The 15072-nt window shown below is 34.0% G+C and overlaps 1 protein-coding gene across 1 annotated transcript; it reads left to right on the forward strand.

Annotated features, from left to right (window-relative positions):
- Positions 1–2811: 2811 nt before the first annotated feature.
- LOC127076426 (uncharacterized) lies at positions 2812–11129 on the forward strand. Its single transcript, XM_051018078.1, has 12 exons — positions 2812–3200; positions 4262–4485; positions 5714–5781; positions 6036–6107; positions 6812–7197; positions 7311–7379; positions 7457–7545; positions 7867–10062; positions 10186–10263; positions 10363–10477; positions 10631–10681; positions 10796–11129. Exons 1-12 carry the CDS (start codon positions 2892–2894, stop codon positions 10841–10843), a joined length of 3705 nt encoding a protein of 1234 aa, XP_050874035.1. The 5' UTR covers positions 2812–2891; the 3' UTR covers positions 10844–11129.
- Positions 11130–15072: the final 3943 nt, after the last annotated feature.

A 15072-nucleotide genomic window follows, 5' to 3' on the forward strand; every position in this document is an offset into this window, starting at 1 on the left:
CCTTTTTCCTTCTCGATATGAGAGTGTTACTAGAATGAATATTAATTGGAAAAAACCTCCCTCAAGGTTTGTGAAGATCGACATTAATTCTTTTATATTCATCATCATTTTACTTGCGGTGATATTATTCACAATCATCATCGTTGCTTTATTAAAGCGTTTTTAGGGAAGCTTAGAAAAATGAAATGCTCTTTTTGCAAAATTATATGGTGTTCTTTTTAGTATTCAAATGACTAAAGAGATACATCCAATGGTTGAAATCGATTCTAATCACATTATCCTAAACTCTTGATTTCATTTTCTTTTTTTCATTTTAAAAAATAAAATATAATGTTAAATAACATCCCATACAAATCTTATGTAAAAAACAATATACACTTAAAATAACATATTAACTCATGTTATGTTTGAAATCGATTACGATGTTAATATAAATCAAAATTGATACACTTCTATCTTTCAGCTTCAACTTATTTTCAATTAGGTCACTTCTCTCATTAATCATCTAAATTTATGAATCATATAGATAGGTGATTATTCACGTGAATCACATACACTTAAAAGTCAAATTTAAATAAGAATTTTGGAGAATCAATTTCTAAATTTTTTATTTAAATAATTCATTTTTTCAAACAAATACTCAAATTAATCCATTTTTCACGTATTTTTCAAATTAATTCATTTTCAAACAAAAAAAATTATAACACAAAGAAAACGTCAATTCAATTGACGACAGTAGACAACACGTAAGAGTATGTGTCAATCTAATTGACGATAACGTACAAACACAACCTCCTCGGTATGTATATTGTCGTCAATTATATTTACGCTTCCTCTTATAATGTTAAATAACATCCCATACAAATCTTATGTAAAAAACAATATACACTTAAAATAACATATTAACTCATGTTATGTTTGAAATCGATTATGATGTTAATATAAATCAAAATTGATACACTTCTATCTTTCAGCTTCAACTTATTTTCAATTAGGTCACTTCTCTCATTAATCATCTAAATTTATGAATCATATAGATAGGTGATTATTCACGTGAATCACATACACTTAAAAGTCAAATTTAAATAAGAATTTTGGAGAATCAATTTCTAAATTTTTTATTTAAATAATTCATTTTTTCAAACAAATACTCAAATTAATCCATTTTTCACGTATTTTTCAAATTAATTCATTTTCAAACAAAAAAAATTATAACACAAAGAAAACGTCAATTCAATTGACGACAGTAGACAACACGTAAGAGTATGTGTCAATCTAATTGACGATAACGTACAAACACAACCTCCTCGGTATGTATATTGTCGTCAATTATATTTACGCTTCCTCTTATGTGTTGTGCACCGTCGCCAATTAGATTAATACTTCTTTTGATTTGATTTTTTTTAAATGAGTTAGTTTCGAAAATACCTGAAAAAATAAATTATTTTAAATATTTATTTAAAAAATTAATTATTTGGATTATTTTATCCGAATTCCTTTTCAATCAAGTATAAATTCTTGATTTTATTTTATTTTATTTTTATTAGCAAAATATAATATAAAATAACATTAAATACAAATTTTATGTAAAAAAATAATAGAGACACAAAACAAATCTAAAAAAAATAAAAATTTAGTAATTCAATTACAGTTAAATCAATTCAATCAATAATTATGTAAATATATTATATACAAGAATATAAATTTGAATCTACAACATTCCATTCAATGTTTTAAAAATCGGATGAACTATCCGGTTCAACCGATTAGATCAACCTTTCAAAATCGCGAATGGATCAAAATCGGAATAAAATCGGAAAAATCAGATTGAACCGTGCAAAACTATTTGAACCAAAGAACCAGAGTCGGTTTTAAAAAACCGTCCGGTTCAAAAAATCATCAAATTGATCATTTTTAAAAAAAAAAATTTAAAAATTTAATATGTCAATATCAAAATTTATCCTACATTCTCAATCATAAAAAAAATCCGTATTTTTTTTATAACCATATAAACTTCTAAGTTTTATCATTCTATTATAGTTTTCCTTTCAACCATACTCCATCATCATCACACTGTCAATTTCAAATATAGTCACGATATCCAACTCAATATTGATTATCGTCAAGTCAATATTATTTTTTGTTGTCAATTAAGATTTATTTGTCGTAATTCAACTCAAATTCGTTTTTTAATAAATTATATTGTATTATATTATTTATTCTTGATATTTGATTTTATTTAATTTAGATATTCTTAATTATTTGAACATTATTTTAGTTATTATATTCTATTATTTTAATTTTAGTTTGAATTAATTTAACTTAGTTTATTGTAAATCTTTAATTTAGTCCAATTATTCTCAAACGAATGTTAAAATAAAGTGTAGAATTATCTTATGTTATTATATGTATTATCGATATTATTGTATTAAATTTGTAATGAATTTTTGAAATAATAATTTTATTAAGTTGTAAATATATGATTATGTGTGATATATTTATGAAATTTAATTTTATATTATTAGTTTATTTAATAAACGGTTCGATCGTAAGTTTAACCGGTTGAACCAATTGAACCTTAAACCACAAGTTTTATCAATTGAATCAATTGAACCTTAAACCGTAATTTTTACCGGTTCAATCTCCAGTCCAATTTTTAAAATATTAATTTTATTTATATATTTTTTAAAGATAAATTATAAAAAGAGTAATTTAAATATATAGTTGTTACGGCAAATACAAATAACAAAAACCAAAAAAAAAGTAAAATTAGATATATAGACCTAGAATGATTTAAACCTAAAATATATAAAATAGATTTATAATATGATAATAGGTTTCAATTTCATCATCATCCAGTCTTAGTCGGAGGACAAATCAATTCCACCACCATGTACGGCGGACCCTCCTCCAAAATGGGCCGCGCCGGCCCCAAACGTCTCACTTCGTCTTTCCCACCTCCGCCGCATCACCGTCCACCTTCCTCCTCCAGCTCTCGTCTCTCCCTCGGTGGCTCTGCCCGGAAAGCCCCACCGGCGGTAGAGGAGACTTTCAGCCTTGTATCTGGAAGCAATCCGCCTGCTTTCTCTATGATCATAAGGCTGGCGCCAGACCTCATTGAAGAGATCAAGCGCGTGGAGGCACAGGGTGGCACTGCAAGTATGAAGTATGACGCCAATCCAAACAATCCCAATGGAAATGTATGCTTCTTTTCTTGCTATTTTTCGATGCTTTTTGTTATTTCAGTTTTGAATTGTTGACTGGTTTCAGTTTTTAGTTTTTAGTTTTATCTGATTATTGCACTTGCATTTTGAAGTATAGTTTGTGTAATCACATGCTAATTTGTTATTTTCATAGGTTTGGGTTGTGGAATTACACTTTAGTTGGGCGAGTTTTTGCCAAATGTGATTATGAATCAACTTGATTATGCAAAACTGATTCATTTATAAACTAGTTTGTAGTGAAGTGATTAATGTTTGAGTTATTTTAGTTACTTTTAGTCATTGGTCATGGGTTAGAGTTGTGGAGTTAGGCCGTTTTGTAGGTTTTCTAGCCCTGGAACTAGACTTTATTTGGGTGAATTTAGTAGAATGTGATTCTGAATCAGCTTGGTTTTGTATAATTGATCCGTCGAAAAGCAAATTTGATGTAAGCCTAATGTTAATTGTTAATTGCAAAAGAAATTTTTAATCGATTCTAGTTGAATTGAGGTTTAGTGGCAAAAAGAGATAAGGCCTTAAAATAGTTTATAAAGAGTGAACCCCTCACCTTACAACCCACTTTTGTAAAGATGAGTCAGGTCTAATAATGTTTTACCAAAATTACTAGTGATAAGAAAAAACGAGTGTTTGACACTCCATATTGTGTATCCAAACATGCGGTTAACATGTAAATGCGAGATAAGTTGCTTAAGATGGGCTCAAAAATGGGTTCGGCCCATCTCTTTATCGCACGTGGCAGGAGGTTGGTGGCCCCAAAAGAGGAATAATATTAATATTCCCCACCCGTGCATATTATGGATTACAATCAGTGGTGGATATGTGGCCACATACATGGTTTATAGTAAATCGAATCTAGATTGAGCGGTGTACCTAATTTGATAATTTTCCATAAACGATATGAACTTTTTGTTCAAGATTAATATAAGAATACCATCGCAGAGTAGTTCCTACTGACTGTCTTTCGTTTTGGCGTGTTTGCCTTTTTGTATGAAATTGTTTATATGTAGTTTGATAGGCCTGTGGTTTTATCTTCGTACCAGATTATTGACGTTGGTGGGAAGGAGTTCAGATTTACATGGTCGAAGGACGGTGATCTATGTGATATTTATGAACAGCGCCAAAGTGGTGTAGATGGAAATGGTTTGCTTGTTGAATCTGGGTGTGCCTGGCGCAAAGTGAATGTACAGCGTATCTTGGACGAATCAACTAAGAATCACGTCAAAATGCGGTCAGAGGAAGCCGAACGCAAGCTCAAGTCTCGCAAGTATTGTCACACACTCCTTACTTATTGTCACACACTTAATCTTTTGCACCTGCCCTTTGTAAACCTTGTTTACAACTTCTGAATTTCTCAGTCTCTCTCTCCTTTTTATTGTTAATTTATCATGGCTTGAATTTGGCATGTGTTAATGAGAAAACAGACATGATATATATTGGTGATAATTATCTTATAATATTTTTTAGATGGTAACTAGTGAAACTCCATCAAAGTATTGCACTCGAATTTATAATTTGTTTTAGGGTTTTTGCAATAAAAAACAATCAATATACACATGATCATGTAAAAGTGTCTATCAACTGCTAGGGCAATAATTTTGAAGCTTAGTTTTTTAGTCTTGATGGTAATGTTGAAATGCTTCTCTTTGCTATAATCACAAAGGATTTCTATTTTGTTCAAACCTTTGCCGCCCATATTTGGTTATTTAATAAATGTATCATGTGTTAAGATTACTTGTGCTGAGGTTGGTGGATTCATGTTGATTGAGAAGAATTATGAATTTCTTTAAACAGACCCCCATTAAAAATGTTTATGCTAGGCGAAGTAGCGGCGAACCTTGGGGGATATGACCGGTGTCAGTTTCTGTTATTGACAACCAAGCAGTTGGCAGCTGTCCTCGTACTTAGCTAGATGTAGCTTCTGAATGAATTGATTAGTGGTGGGAGCTCAAATAGAATCAGGAAAAGGGATGAAAATGGCAGAATATAAATAATAGGACTAGAAATTCTTGGGTGTAGACTGATTTTGGGTGTGGAGTGAGTGGAAGGGCCTGGATTCTCGAATCCTTGGAGTTTAGAGAAGATTTGTCCTTGACATTTTCGTTGTAACATTTCCTATTGGTTCTGCAATCTTCTTGATTCAAAGTTCAGACCGAAGGATAGGAGTAACCATCAGTATTTCCATTGGCGGTACCCGTTTCTCTGCTCTACTGTACCGCACTATCAATTTGCTACTCTGTAGTGTTACAATATACAATACCAATAATACCCAATTAACACTTCAATTTTTGAAAAGCAAATGAACTATTGATGAGATTGTAATCAGCCATTTGTTCGGAAAAAGACTTGGTTCAGAACTGTTCTATTTCTAGGGTTAAAAAGTCTAAATAGGCTGCTTAGTTTTTACAGAACCCACTGATTATTATTTTTATTTCTGATATTACTTTCCATAGCGACAATGGTCCAATTAATCATTTATTATGTTCTTATGATAGAGCCATTGTCTTGGAGCCCGGGAACCTGTCTACGAAGAGCAATATAAAGGCGATGACAGCTGTTGAGTGTAATTTTTCTTTTTCTTCCTGTACTTGTGAAATAACTTTTCCTGAGTTTTAAAATTTGTAATTTCAAGTTGCTATTTTATTGTGCCATTGGGCCAAGAAACTTGAAAAAAAATCTTGATGGTGTTGGGTATTGTTATCATCTTATCACCATTCTATTTTGTTCTGCCAAAGACTTGTAATTTAAGTTTATTTGGTTTAACGGTTTTTATGTTTGAACTATCTTACTAAAGAGCCTCGTGCTTCCCTTGTCTAGCTACATCATGGAAAAATTACAATAAAAAGAATGAGGCTGCTCTTAAGAAAAGGAAAGTGGAAACTCTTCAAGGTATTAAAATTTACATCTTTTCAACAGTTTAAATCAATAGTAAGATTAATTGCATAGAAGTATTAAAAGCTATTAAGAAATGTGGTTGGGCCTAACTCATCCCTACAAAACCGGCTTGTTCAAGCCATATATTATCTGATGTAAGACTTTTAACACACGCCTCGCGTCCAAGACTGAACATCTGGAGCGTGAAAATAAATGGTGGGTGACTCGATAGCGGAAACTTGATAGTAGGTGGCCTATCGGATCTTAAACCAGACTCTGATACCATGTTAAGAAACGTGGTTTAGGCCTAAGTCATCCCTACAAATCCGGCTTGTCGATAGCGGAAACCTGATAGCAGGTGGCCCACCGGATCTTAAACCAGACTCTGATACTATGTTAAGAAATGTGGTTTAGGTCTAACTCATCCCTACAAAAGTGGCTTGTCCCCACTGCACATCTACTCATATAGTTTATATTAGATGCCCGAAGAAGATGAAGAATTATTCTTCTGAAATTCAGATAGGCTTAACTGAATATTGTGTTTCTGGAGAAACAATTCATGATTATTACAATAGCTTTCCTAAAGCTATATATAGGGAGCTGTACCTGACTCAGCACAGTTGGTTACAGAGTTATTTATCCTGTTTTGCTAATACAAAGTACCGTCTACTCAACTCTAACTGTTTATTCTAATATTTATATGAAATGTTTTTTCACAGTTGGAGGTCCCCCAAAAACCTCCAATCGATCTGGATTGATGTCAACATGTACTACTGCCAAGGGAAAACGTTCTTCTCCTCTTCCATCTTCACCTGATCACTTTGCTCCTTCTTCCTCTCCACGGGGAGCTGTAAATATCTCTAAAATTATTGATGAAGCCATGCCATCACAAATGACAGACAAGCAAGATACCAATGCTGTCTTTGAGAAAGAAGTCCCTACCAGGACAAGCAATGCTGTCTTTGAGAAAGAAGTCCCTACCAGGACAAGCAATGCTATGAGGACCAAACCAGGGGGCAAAGGAAATAATGGATCCAATCCAACAGATTTGCAGAACATGTTAATTTCTCTCCTAAAGGATAAACCTAACGGAATGACTTTTAAGGTGCCGTAGAAAATCAAGTATATAGTTATTCTTACTTCTTAGGCCTGTACTAACCATCTCTAACTCTCTGATTAACCAAATTTTATCTGTTTGCTTTCCTCTTTTGATTATAGGCCTTGGAGAAAGCAGTCAGTGACACACTTCCAAGTTCCTTAAAGGATCTTGAGCCAATTATAAAAAAAGTAAGTGGTTGGAATCTTGAGGATATTGTTTTATGATACCTATGTGATCTAATTTCTCATTTGATCTTGAACATCAGATTGCAAAATACCAGTCCCCTGGAAGATATATTTTAAAGCCAGCGGTGGATTCAGAAAGCTTCAAGAAACCTCTGACTGAAAGGGGAAGGTACCTTTTACTTTCACAATGTTATCACTGGATACCAGTACTGCATGTGTTTTGTTTTGGGCCTGTAATTTCTTGAAGGTGTACTTTTTTAGTTTGATTATGTCCGTGTATGTGCTTGTTGAGTTATTTTAGATTCTTCTTTAGTTTGTTACAGTGCTTATAAGTTTTTAGTGGATTACAGTACAAGCTTGACGAGTTGTATAATAAATACTCTAATAGCCTACCAGGCTTTGTATCTTTTGCATCAGTTTCTTAAAAATCATGTCTAGTACTGCATTATCCCTTCTTCTCATTCTCTTTAAATTTTATATGTTTGTACAGTTCGCCTGTAGAAAATCTTAATCAAACGCCTGCCCATGAAGAGTTTCATAATCAGATATCAGCTCCACAGGGAGGTTTCGAAGAGAAAGTTCCAAATGAGGTTTTGGAGGAAACTATTCAAGTAAAATCCAAAGTGGAAGAAGAATCAAACACATTGGAAAAAATTGATATGCAACATGCTTCACCTGATATATTTGGTGACAAAAAAAGTTCTGATTATAGTGAAGGGAGGGCAGGCAGCTCCAGTGCCAGTGGAAGTGATAGTGATAGTGAAAGTAACAGTAGTGACAGTGGAAGCGACAGTGGAAGCCACAGCAGGAGCAGAAGTAAAAGTCCTGCTGGATCAGGGAGTGGGAGTAGCAGTGACAGTGAAAGTGACGCGTCTTCCAGCAGCAAGGAGGGATTGGAGGGTTCTGATGAGGATGTAGATATTTTGAGCGATGATGAAAAAGAGCCGAAGCTTAAAGCAGAAACCTACGATCAAAGGATTTCCTTACCCATTCCAGTAAAATCTCCTGTTGGAAGATCTATGCAGAATGAGTTTGATGAGAAGCAAGATGGTAATGAATTTGATGTAGTTGATATTGAAAAAGACTCGCCAGAGGAACAGGGAGCTAAAATGGGGCTAACTACAGATACTATTTCTGATAAATATGCAGAAGAGGCAGAGCCTTTTTCACCTGATTATCAACAGCTACAGGAGCGCAAAAATTATATAGGGAGTTTGTTTGATGAAAGGGAAAGTGAAGTCAAAGATAGCTCTAGGAACGAACAGTCCGAAAGCTCTGATAAGCTATCTAGAGGTACACATAAGAAGGGTTCTGAATTGAAGAACATAGATGAGAAATTCGAAGGTACAAAGAATTTGAAAGCAAGAAACTCGTCTCGTGAGTCATATTCTCCGGGTACAGATGTGCAAAAATTTGGAAACTCTAGAAATTTTTCTCCTTTCGAATTTACTGAAGACACTGGTAAAGGCCCTAATACACAAATGGGGAATAGAGCTGACAGACAAGGAAACTCCAATCTTGGTTTCCAGAAAGGATACAACCGAGCATTGCCTGGAAATTCTAGTTCAGATTTACCAGAGACAGGTCAAAGGTCCTTTGACCAAAGCCCTCTAGGAAACCCTTCCTATCCGTTGGAAAAATCAGACAAACTCGGTGGAAGCACAAGGCACAACAGAAAACACTCAGGAAAGGACTACCGTGCACGTGAAGCTTCTCATGTGCCGGAAAATAAATCTCATAGAGATGCTCAAAATGAAGATATTTATGCGTCCGGGAAAAATGTCCCCAGGAGTTCCTGGGATGATAGTAATGGAAGTAAGCAGTCATTGTTACCCATGGATTCTAATTTCCAAAAACAACGTGAAATGGTTGGTAAATTAAAGGAAGGCCGACAAGGTACACAGTCACATTTGGGAACGTCGCCTAAGGATAACAACAGAACTGGTCTTAGTAAATCCCCTGCTGTTAATGGACGAGGTATCTCGCTTCAAAGAGAGCATTCAGACTTGGAGTTGGGAGAACTTCGTGAGTCCACTCCTGATGAAACCATTGTTGCAAAGGAATTTGAGCGAAGAGGTTCGTTTAAACATATGGATAACAGATCAAATGCTTTAGAGGACCTGAATTCAAATATCAATAAAGTAAAACCTTCATTGAAAACAACTTTAGATTCTGGAAAGCCATCCTCGGTGTTCGTAAGTTCAGGTTTTCCTAGCAATTTGGAAAACACAAATAAAAAGAATGTAGATTATCATTTTGAAGATTCAACAAAGTCTCATTCTAGAGCTATGCAAGCTCATTCGCAACATTTGAAAGCAGATAATGCGGACATTGGATATCAAAACAAACCGTCAGATATGAGTACCAAATTTAGAAATAATGAGTCAGGCGTAAGCCATGATAATGATTTGGATGGTCGCAGTGAAAGCAATAGAAGAGTGCCTGCAAATGGATCAAAGCAAGAGACAAAACGTGGAACGGTTTCCTACCCTGTGAAAGAGAGTAAAAAACAAACACCTAATTCATTTGAAGAGGTGGCTGATGGAAGAAAGGATTCAATATTTGCAGATAGAAATAATAGTGACCAAAAGAAGAGAGAATCTTCGTCTGATGAAAATAGTTGCTCCTATTCAAAGTATGACAAGGAGGAACCTGAATTAAAGGGAGCTATAACGACATTTTCCCAGTAAGCAGCCACTCTTTATCTTCTCTTGTAATTACTGTTGTAGTAGTTAGTGTGCTAGGGTTCTTTTGCCTTTATTGCTTTTTTGTTTGTTTGTTCTGATACATGTTTTGTGTGCAATGCTAGATACAAAGAATATGTGCAGGAATACCAAGATAAATATGAGAGTTACCTCTCCTTGAACAAGATTTTGGAAGATTACAAGTAAAATAATCTAAAGATTAAAATTTTTGTGCTTTTCAGTTCAAGTGTGTATTCTAATTACATGTCTAATATTTTGTCTAACATCTCACCCATTTGCAGGATTGAGTTTCAGAAATTTGGCGATGATTTAGAATATGCTAAAAGCAGGGGAGATATGGATGGATATGACAACATTGCAGAACAGATTAAGGAATCCTATAGGCGATGTGGATCGGTATGTTTTATGTTTTCACCTATGGCCATAATGTTAAGAGAAATATTGAAAAGTTATATTTTGGATATTCTTGTGCTACCTAATTCGTAATCTTCTACTTATATTAAGTACAATATCTATTTTCTAAACATGTGGCCATAATGTGAATTGCAGAGACACAAGAGACTGAAGAAAATATTTATTGTGCTTCATGAAGAACTGGCGGTAATTATTTATATATTTTCGATCCTTGATCAGGATTTTATAAATTAGACTATGAACTTTTTTTCTTCATAATTGTTATGTGCTTATGATGCTTCTTTTTCACTCTTCATGCAGAATATTAAACAAAGGATCAAAGACTTTGCTGAGTCATATAGAGATTGAAAATTCAAGAATACTATTTACATAAAATTGGAACCTGCTTATGAAAGTTTTAGAACTTTTGGGTGATACATGAAGTACATTTGTTAGATGAATTTTTGTGCAGATTGCATGTGCTCTAGTTTTTAGTACAAATTTTGGTAGAGCCGTATACTTGTACATAAATAAAATTTATTTACTTTATGCATAGGTATGACATTTTGTTGGCCTAGCCTGCAATTTTTGCACCTCTGGATAAATGTTGTATTGTTTTTTTTTGTCAAACAAATTGAGGTTTCTTCAGCCTTCACATTGGGGAGAAATTTAAGACTGATTTTTCAAGTCCTTAGAAATAAAAGGGCAAGCTTGATTGAACTCATGCTTGGTCACATTGGTTATATTATATGAAAATTGTTGCCAAATAGAGAAACAAGTTATAAGCCATGAAAATAAGTGCAACCTTTGGATGGGTAAATCTCCATTTCTGTTATAGTGTTTGTTTGAATTCAGGGTGGATATAATTGGTTTTGACCAGAAGTGGGATCGGTAGAATTGATTTTAACCTAACTAATTTATTTTTGGATATATTTATATAAAAGTGAGTTGAACTACAAATTTCAGCGGAAGAATCAATTCTGAAGCTACAATTTTCTATCTTTAAGGAGAATCAATTCTGAAGGTAGAATCAGTTCTACTTTAGAAGAATCAAATATTTCCAAATCACTCCAAGATCAATTCTACAACTCTAGAATTGTTTTCGCATCTTTCAAAAGAAAAAATAAATTAGGGGTGTTTGCGGTGTAGTTTGGACGATTTTGACGTTAAAAATCAACCCAACCGCAAGAGAAAAAAGTATGCGATTTGGTTTGGTTCGGTTGACTTTTAGAAAAAAATTGAACCAAACCAAACCAATGCGGTTTAGGTTGGTTTCAGTTTTTTAAAAGATTTTTATTGAGTCACACATACACCTATATAGAACAACATAATTTTGTGTTTAGTCATTCATAGATTATCATATAACAACAAAACTCACCATATTTAGACAAAAACTTCTCATTCAATATACAAAAATAAGTTTAGATAAAAGTTGAATAAAAAATATAAAATAGTAACATAAAACAATATTAAAGATATTATAATAAAAAAAAGAAAAAACAAAGTAGAGGAGAGACTCGAGAAGATGAAAAAGAAAGAACATAAGAGATATGAGATTAGAGAAGAAAAGTGCGATAAAAACTTAATTGAGAATGTATAAAAGAAAGAACACAATATAAGAGAGATTAGAGTAGAAAAAGTGAGATATATATGGAAAAAAAGATGAGAAAAATATGTGATACTACTAGAAGATATTTTAGAAGGTTGAAACTAAAACTCTAAGTGTGAGTAAGAGAATATTTGTAAGGTTAAGGCATAATAGGTTTGAGTTTTGGGTTGAATGTTGGATAAGTGAAGTTTAGGTTGTAACATAATGCGGTTTGATTTGATTTAATTCGGTTTGCAACATACAAACCGCAAACCAACCCAAACTGCGCGATTTTGTTAAAAAATGACTCAAACACATCCGAACCAAATGGTGTTTTTTACGGTTTCGGTTTGATTTGTTTTGGTTTGCGGTTTTCTATTGGGTTGGTTCGACTTTGAACACCCCTAAACCAAATATATACTAAGTGTGTTTAGATTGACGGTGAACAAAATTGATTTTGATAGAATTGTGTTAGGCAAATTGATTTAACATAATTGATTTATGTCTGAATACATTTATGTAAAAGTAAGTTGAACAACAATTTTTAATATAAAAATCACGTTTAAACTCAAAAGCTACAAATTATAACTTAAAGTAGAATCAATTATGGATGCAGAAATTAATTATACTTTAGAAGAACCAAACACTTTAAAATCACTCTAAAATCAATTCTACATCTATAGAATTGATTTTGAATCTTTTAAAAGGCAAACCAAACATGTTATAAATGAATTTTAGGATTTTTTTTTAAATAATCAGTTTTTTCAAATTAAATCCCAAAATAATCAATTTTTTTAAAAAAAAATACAAAAATAACCACTTTTCCCTACTGATGCGCCAGTTGAACTGGCGCATCCAACTAACCATCAAAGAAGGCGCCCAAAGCCTTGACGCATGCATGCAAAACTAATGCATGTATGCGTCACATGCATTGGCGCATGCATGCGTGCATGTGTGTGTGTGTCACATGCATTGACGCATGCATGTGTTATGTGGGTGTGGAGCCTGGTGCATTGGCGCATGCATGCATGGTTCTTCTATAAATATCACCATGCGCATCTCCCATACTTTTTCACACAATTTCTTACCCTCCTTCCATTTTCCTTCAATTTCTTCAATCTCCTTCAGCTTTGTTTTCTTTAATCATGTATGAATACATTCACAAGAGAAATACCGATTTAATCTTTTCAGCAGTCGCACCTCCGATAAAGATTTGACTTTGGAATATATATTCGTTTGAACGTCTTAATCGGACGTTGAATCGTTGGTTAGATGAAGAAATTGCATATGGTGAAAGATTTAGAAGAATTTAATGGCTTGAGTCCACGCTCAACCAAAATGGAGAAGTGCGTGAATGAGTGGATATTAAGACTAACATAGAAGTTCACAGGATGATGTATAATATGTTCAAAATTGTTTTGATGGTTGTAATCACTTAGTTATAGTAATGATATTTTATTTGTTGTAGTCTGTTGTGTTGTGTTTATGTGTTGCTTGTGTGTTGAATGTGTTGTATTTGTTTGTGATTGTATTTTCTCACAAAGTTATCATATGAAATAAATATTGTTTTTAATATAAAGCAAAAGAGGTACATGTAAAATTATCTTGTGCTTGTTCCAACACTGGGACAGTTAGTACGATTGTGACTTGGCTGACGACATGAACTACATAATCAAACCATTTTGTTCGCCGTATCCATTTTGGTTCGAATAGGGGTGCCGTTTGGGCGACCCTTTTTCTTTCTTCACATAACTTCATTGTGTCAGAGAATGTCCCCTTAATATTCAGAGCAGTAATCCTCTTTTGCAACAACTGAAAAGCTAATTTTGTAAACATTGGATATGCTTATGACTTTGTGAACGTCAGATGGTAAGTAGGATGGATCCCTTCGAACTTTTGAACATGCCGCAATGACATGGGAGCAGGACATACGAAAGGCTTGGAACTTTCCGCAGTCGCACCAACCTCTATCTAGTTTCACTCTGTACTGTCCCATCGACATGCCTTCATTGTGATCCATGGACTCAACAACACTGTATCAACCTTTAGTACGGTCAAACACCGTGACCACATGTGTGTTAGCTTTGACAACTTCGTGTCTAATGAATTTCATTGAAGCATCACTGAACAACTTCCCAGATTGCAACACTGAACTCCATTTGGAACATCTGGTCTCAAATAACGCCCCTAGCCTGAAATATGTTTCTTGCACTAAAGCGGATATAGGTAGGTTTCAGATGCCTTTGAAGACAAAGTTCATTGATTCCACAAGATTTGTTGTCATGTGACCCCAACGTTGACCGTTTTCGTATGCCCTAGTCCATTTCTCTAATGGAATACTATTGATCCACCGTACTACATTTGCGTTTGACAATCTGATGTCTTCACGGTAGTGTTTGAATGAAGGTTCTGTTAATGTGTAACCTACGTTGACAACCTTCTTCCGCAACATTTTGTCTTTGATCTCCTGCATAAAATTTTGAGTGATATGTCTAATGCAGTAGACATGCGTCAACAGAGGATCCTGCCAATCATTATCAATGTTTTTGTAGGCACTCACTATTGAAGGGTGTCAGTCAGAGATCAAACATAAGTTAGGTTGAGGAACAATGTGCACTCAGAGACTTTTTAGGAAAAAACTCCATCCCTTAGCAGTCTCCCCTTCAAATAGGGCAAAGGCGATTGGAAAAATGTTGTTGTTGCCATCTAGTGCCACTGCCATCAGTAGCGTTCCTTTATATTTCCCGTACAACCATGTACCATCAATTTGTATAATAGGTTTATAGAAAACAAAACCTTTGATGCATGGTTGATACGCCCAGAAGAGACGGTGGAATATTCCATTTCCAATAGCACAAGTCTCGTCTGGGGTATACGCCGACAATGTTTCCAACTTGACAATAGTCCCTGGAGCATCCTATTTAAGAGCCACCAAGTATTTTGGAAGTTGTTTGTATGACTTCTCCCAATTGCCATACACTTTTCAACCACCTTTGTCCTAGCTATCCAA

The sequence above is a fragment of the Lathyrus oleraceus genome, chromosome 4 (assembly GCF_024323335.1).
Source record: "Lathyrus oleraceus cultivar Zhongwan6 chromosome 4, CAAS_Psat_ZW6_1.0, whole genome shotgun sequence".
Taxonomy (NCBI): domain Eukaryota; kingdom Viridiplantae; phylum Streptophyta; class Magnoliopsida; order Fabales; family Fabaceae; genus Lathyrus; species Lathyrus oleraceus.

Excerpts from the sequence above, each read along its gene's own strand:
- LOC127076426 (XM_051018078.1), top strand. The coding sequence starts at position 2,892 with ATGTACGGCGGACCCTCCTCCAAAATGGGCCGCGCCGGCCCCAAACGT. Across the intron at positions 3,201-4,261 it reads CAAACAATCCCAATGGAAAT|ATTATTGACGTTGGTGGGAA; the intron begins GTATGCTTCTTT and ends TCTTCGTACCAG. Across the intron at positions 10,063-10,185 it reads GCTATAACGACATTTTCCCA|ATACAAAGAATATGTGCAGG; the intron begins GTAAGCAGCCAC and ends GTGCAATGCTAG.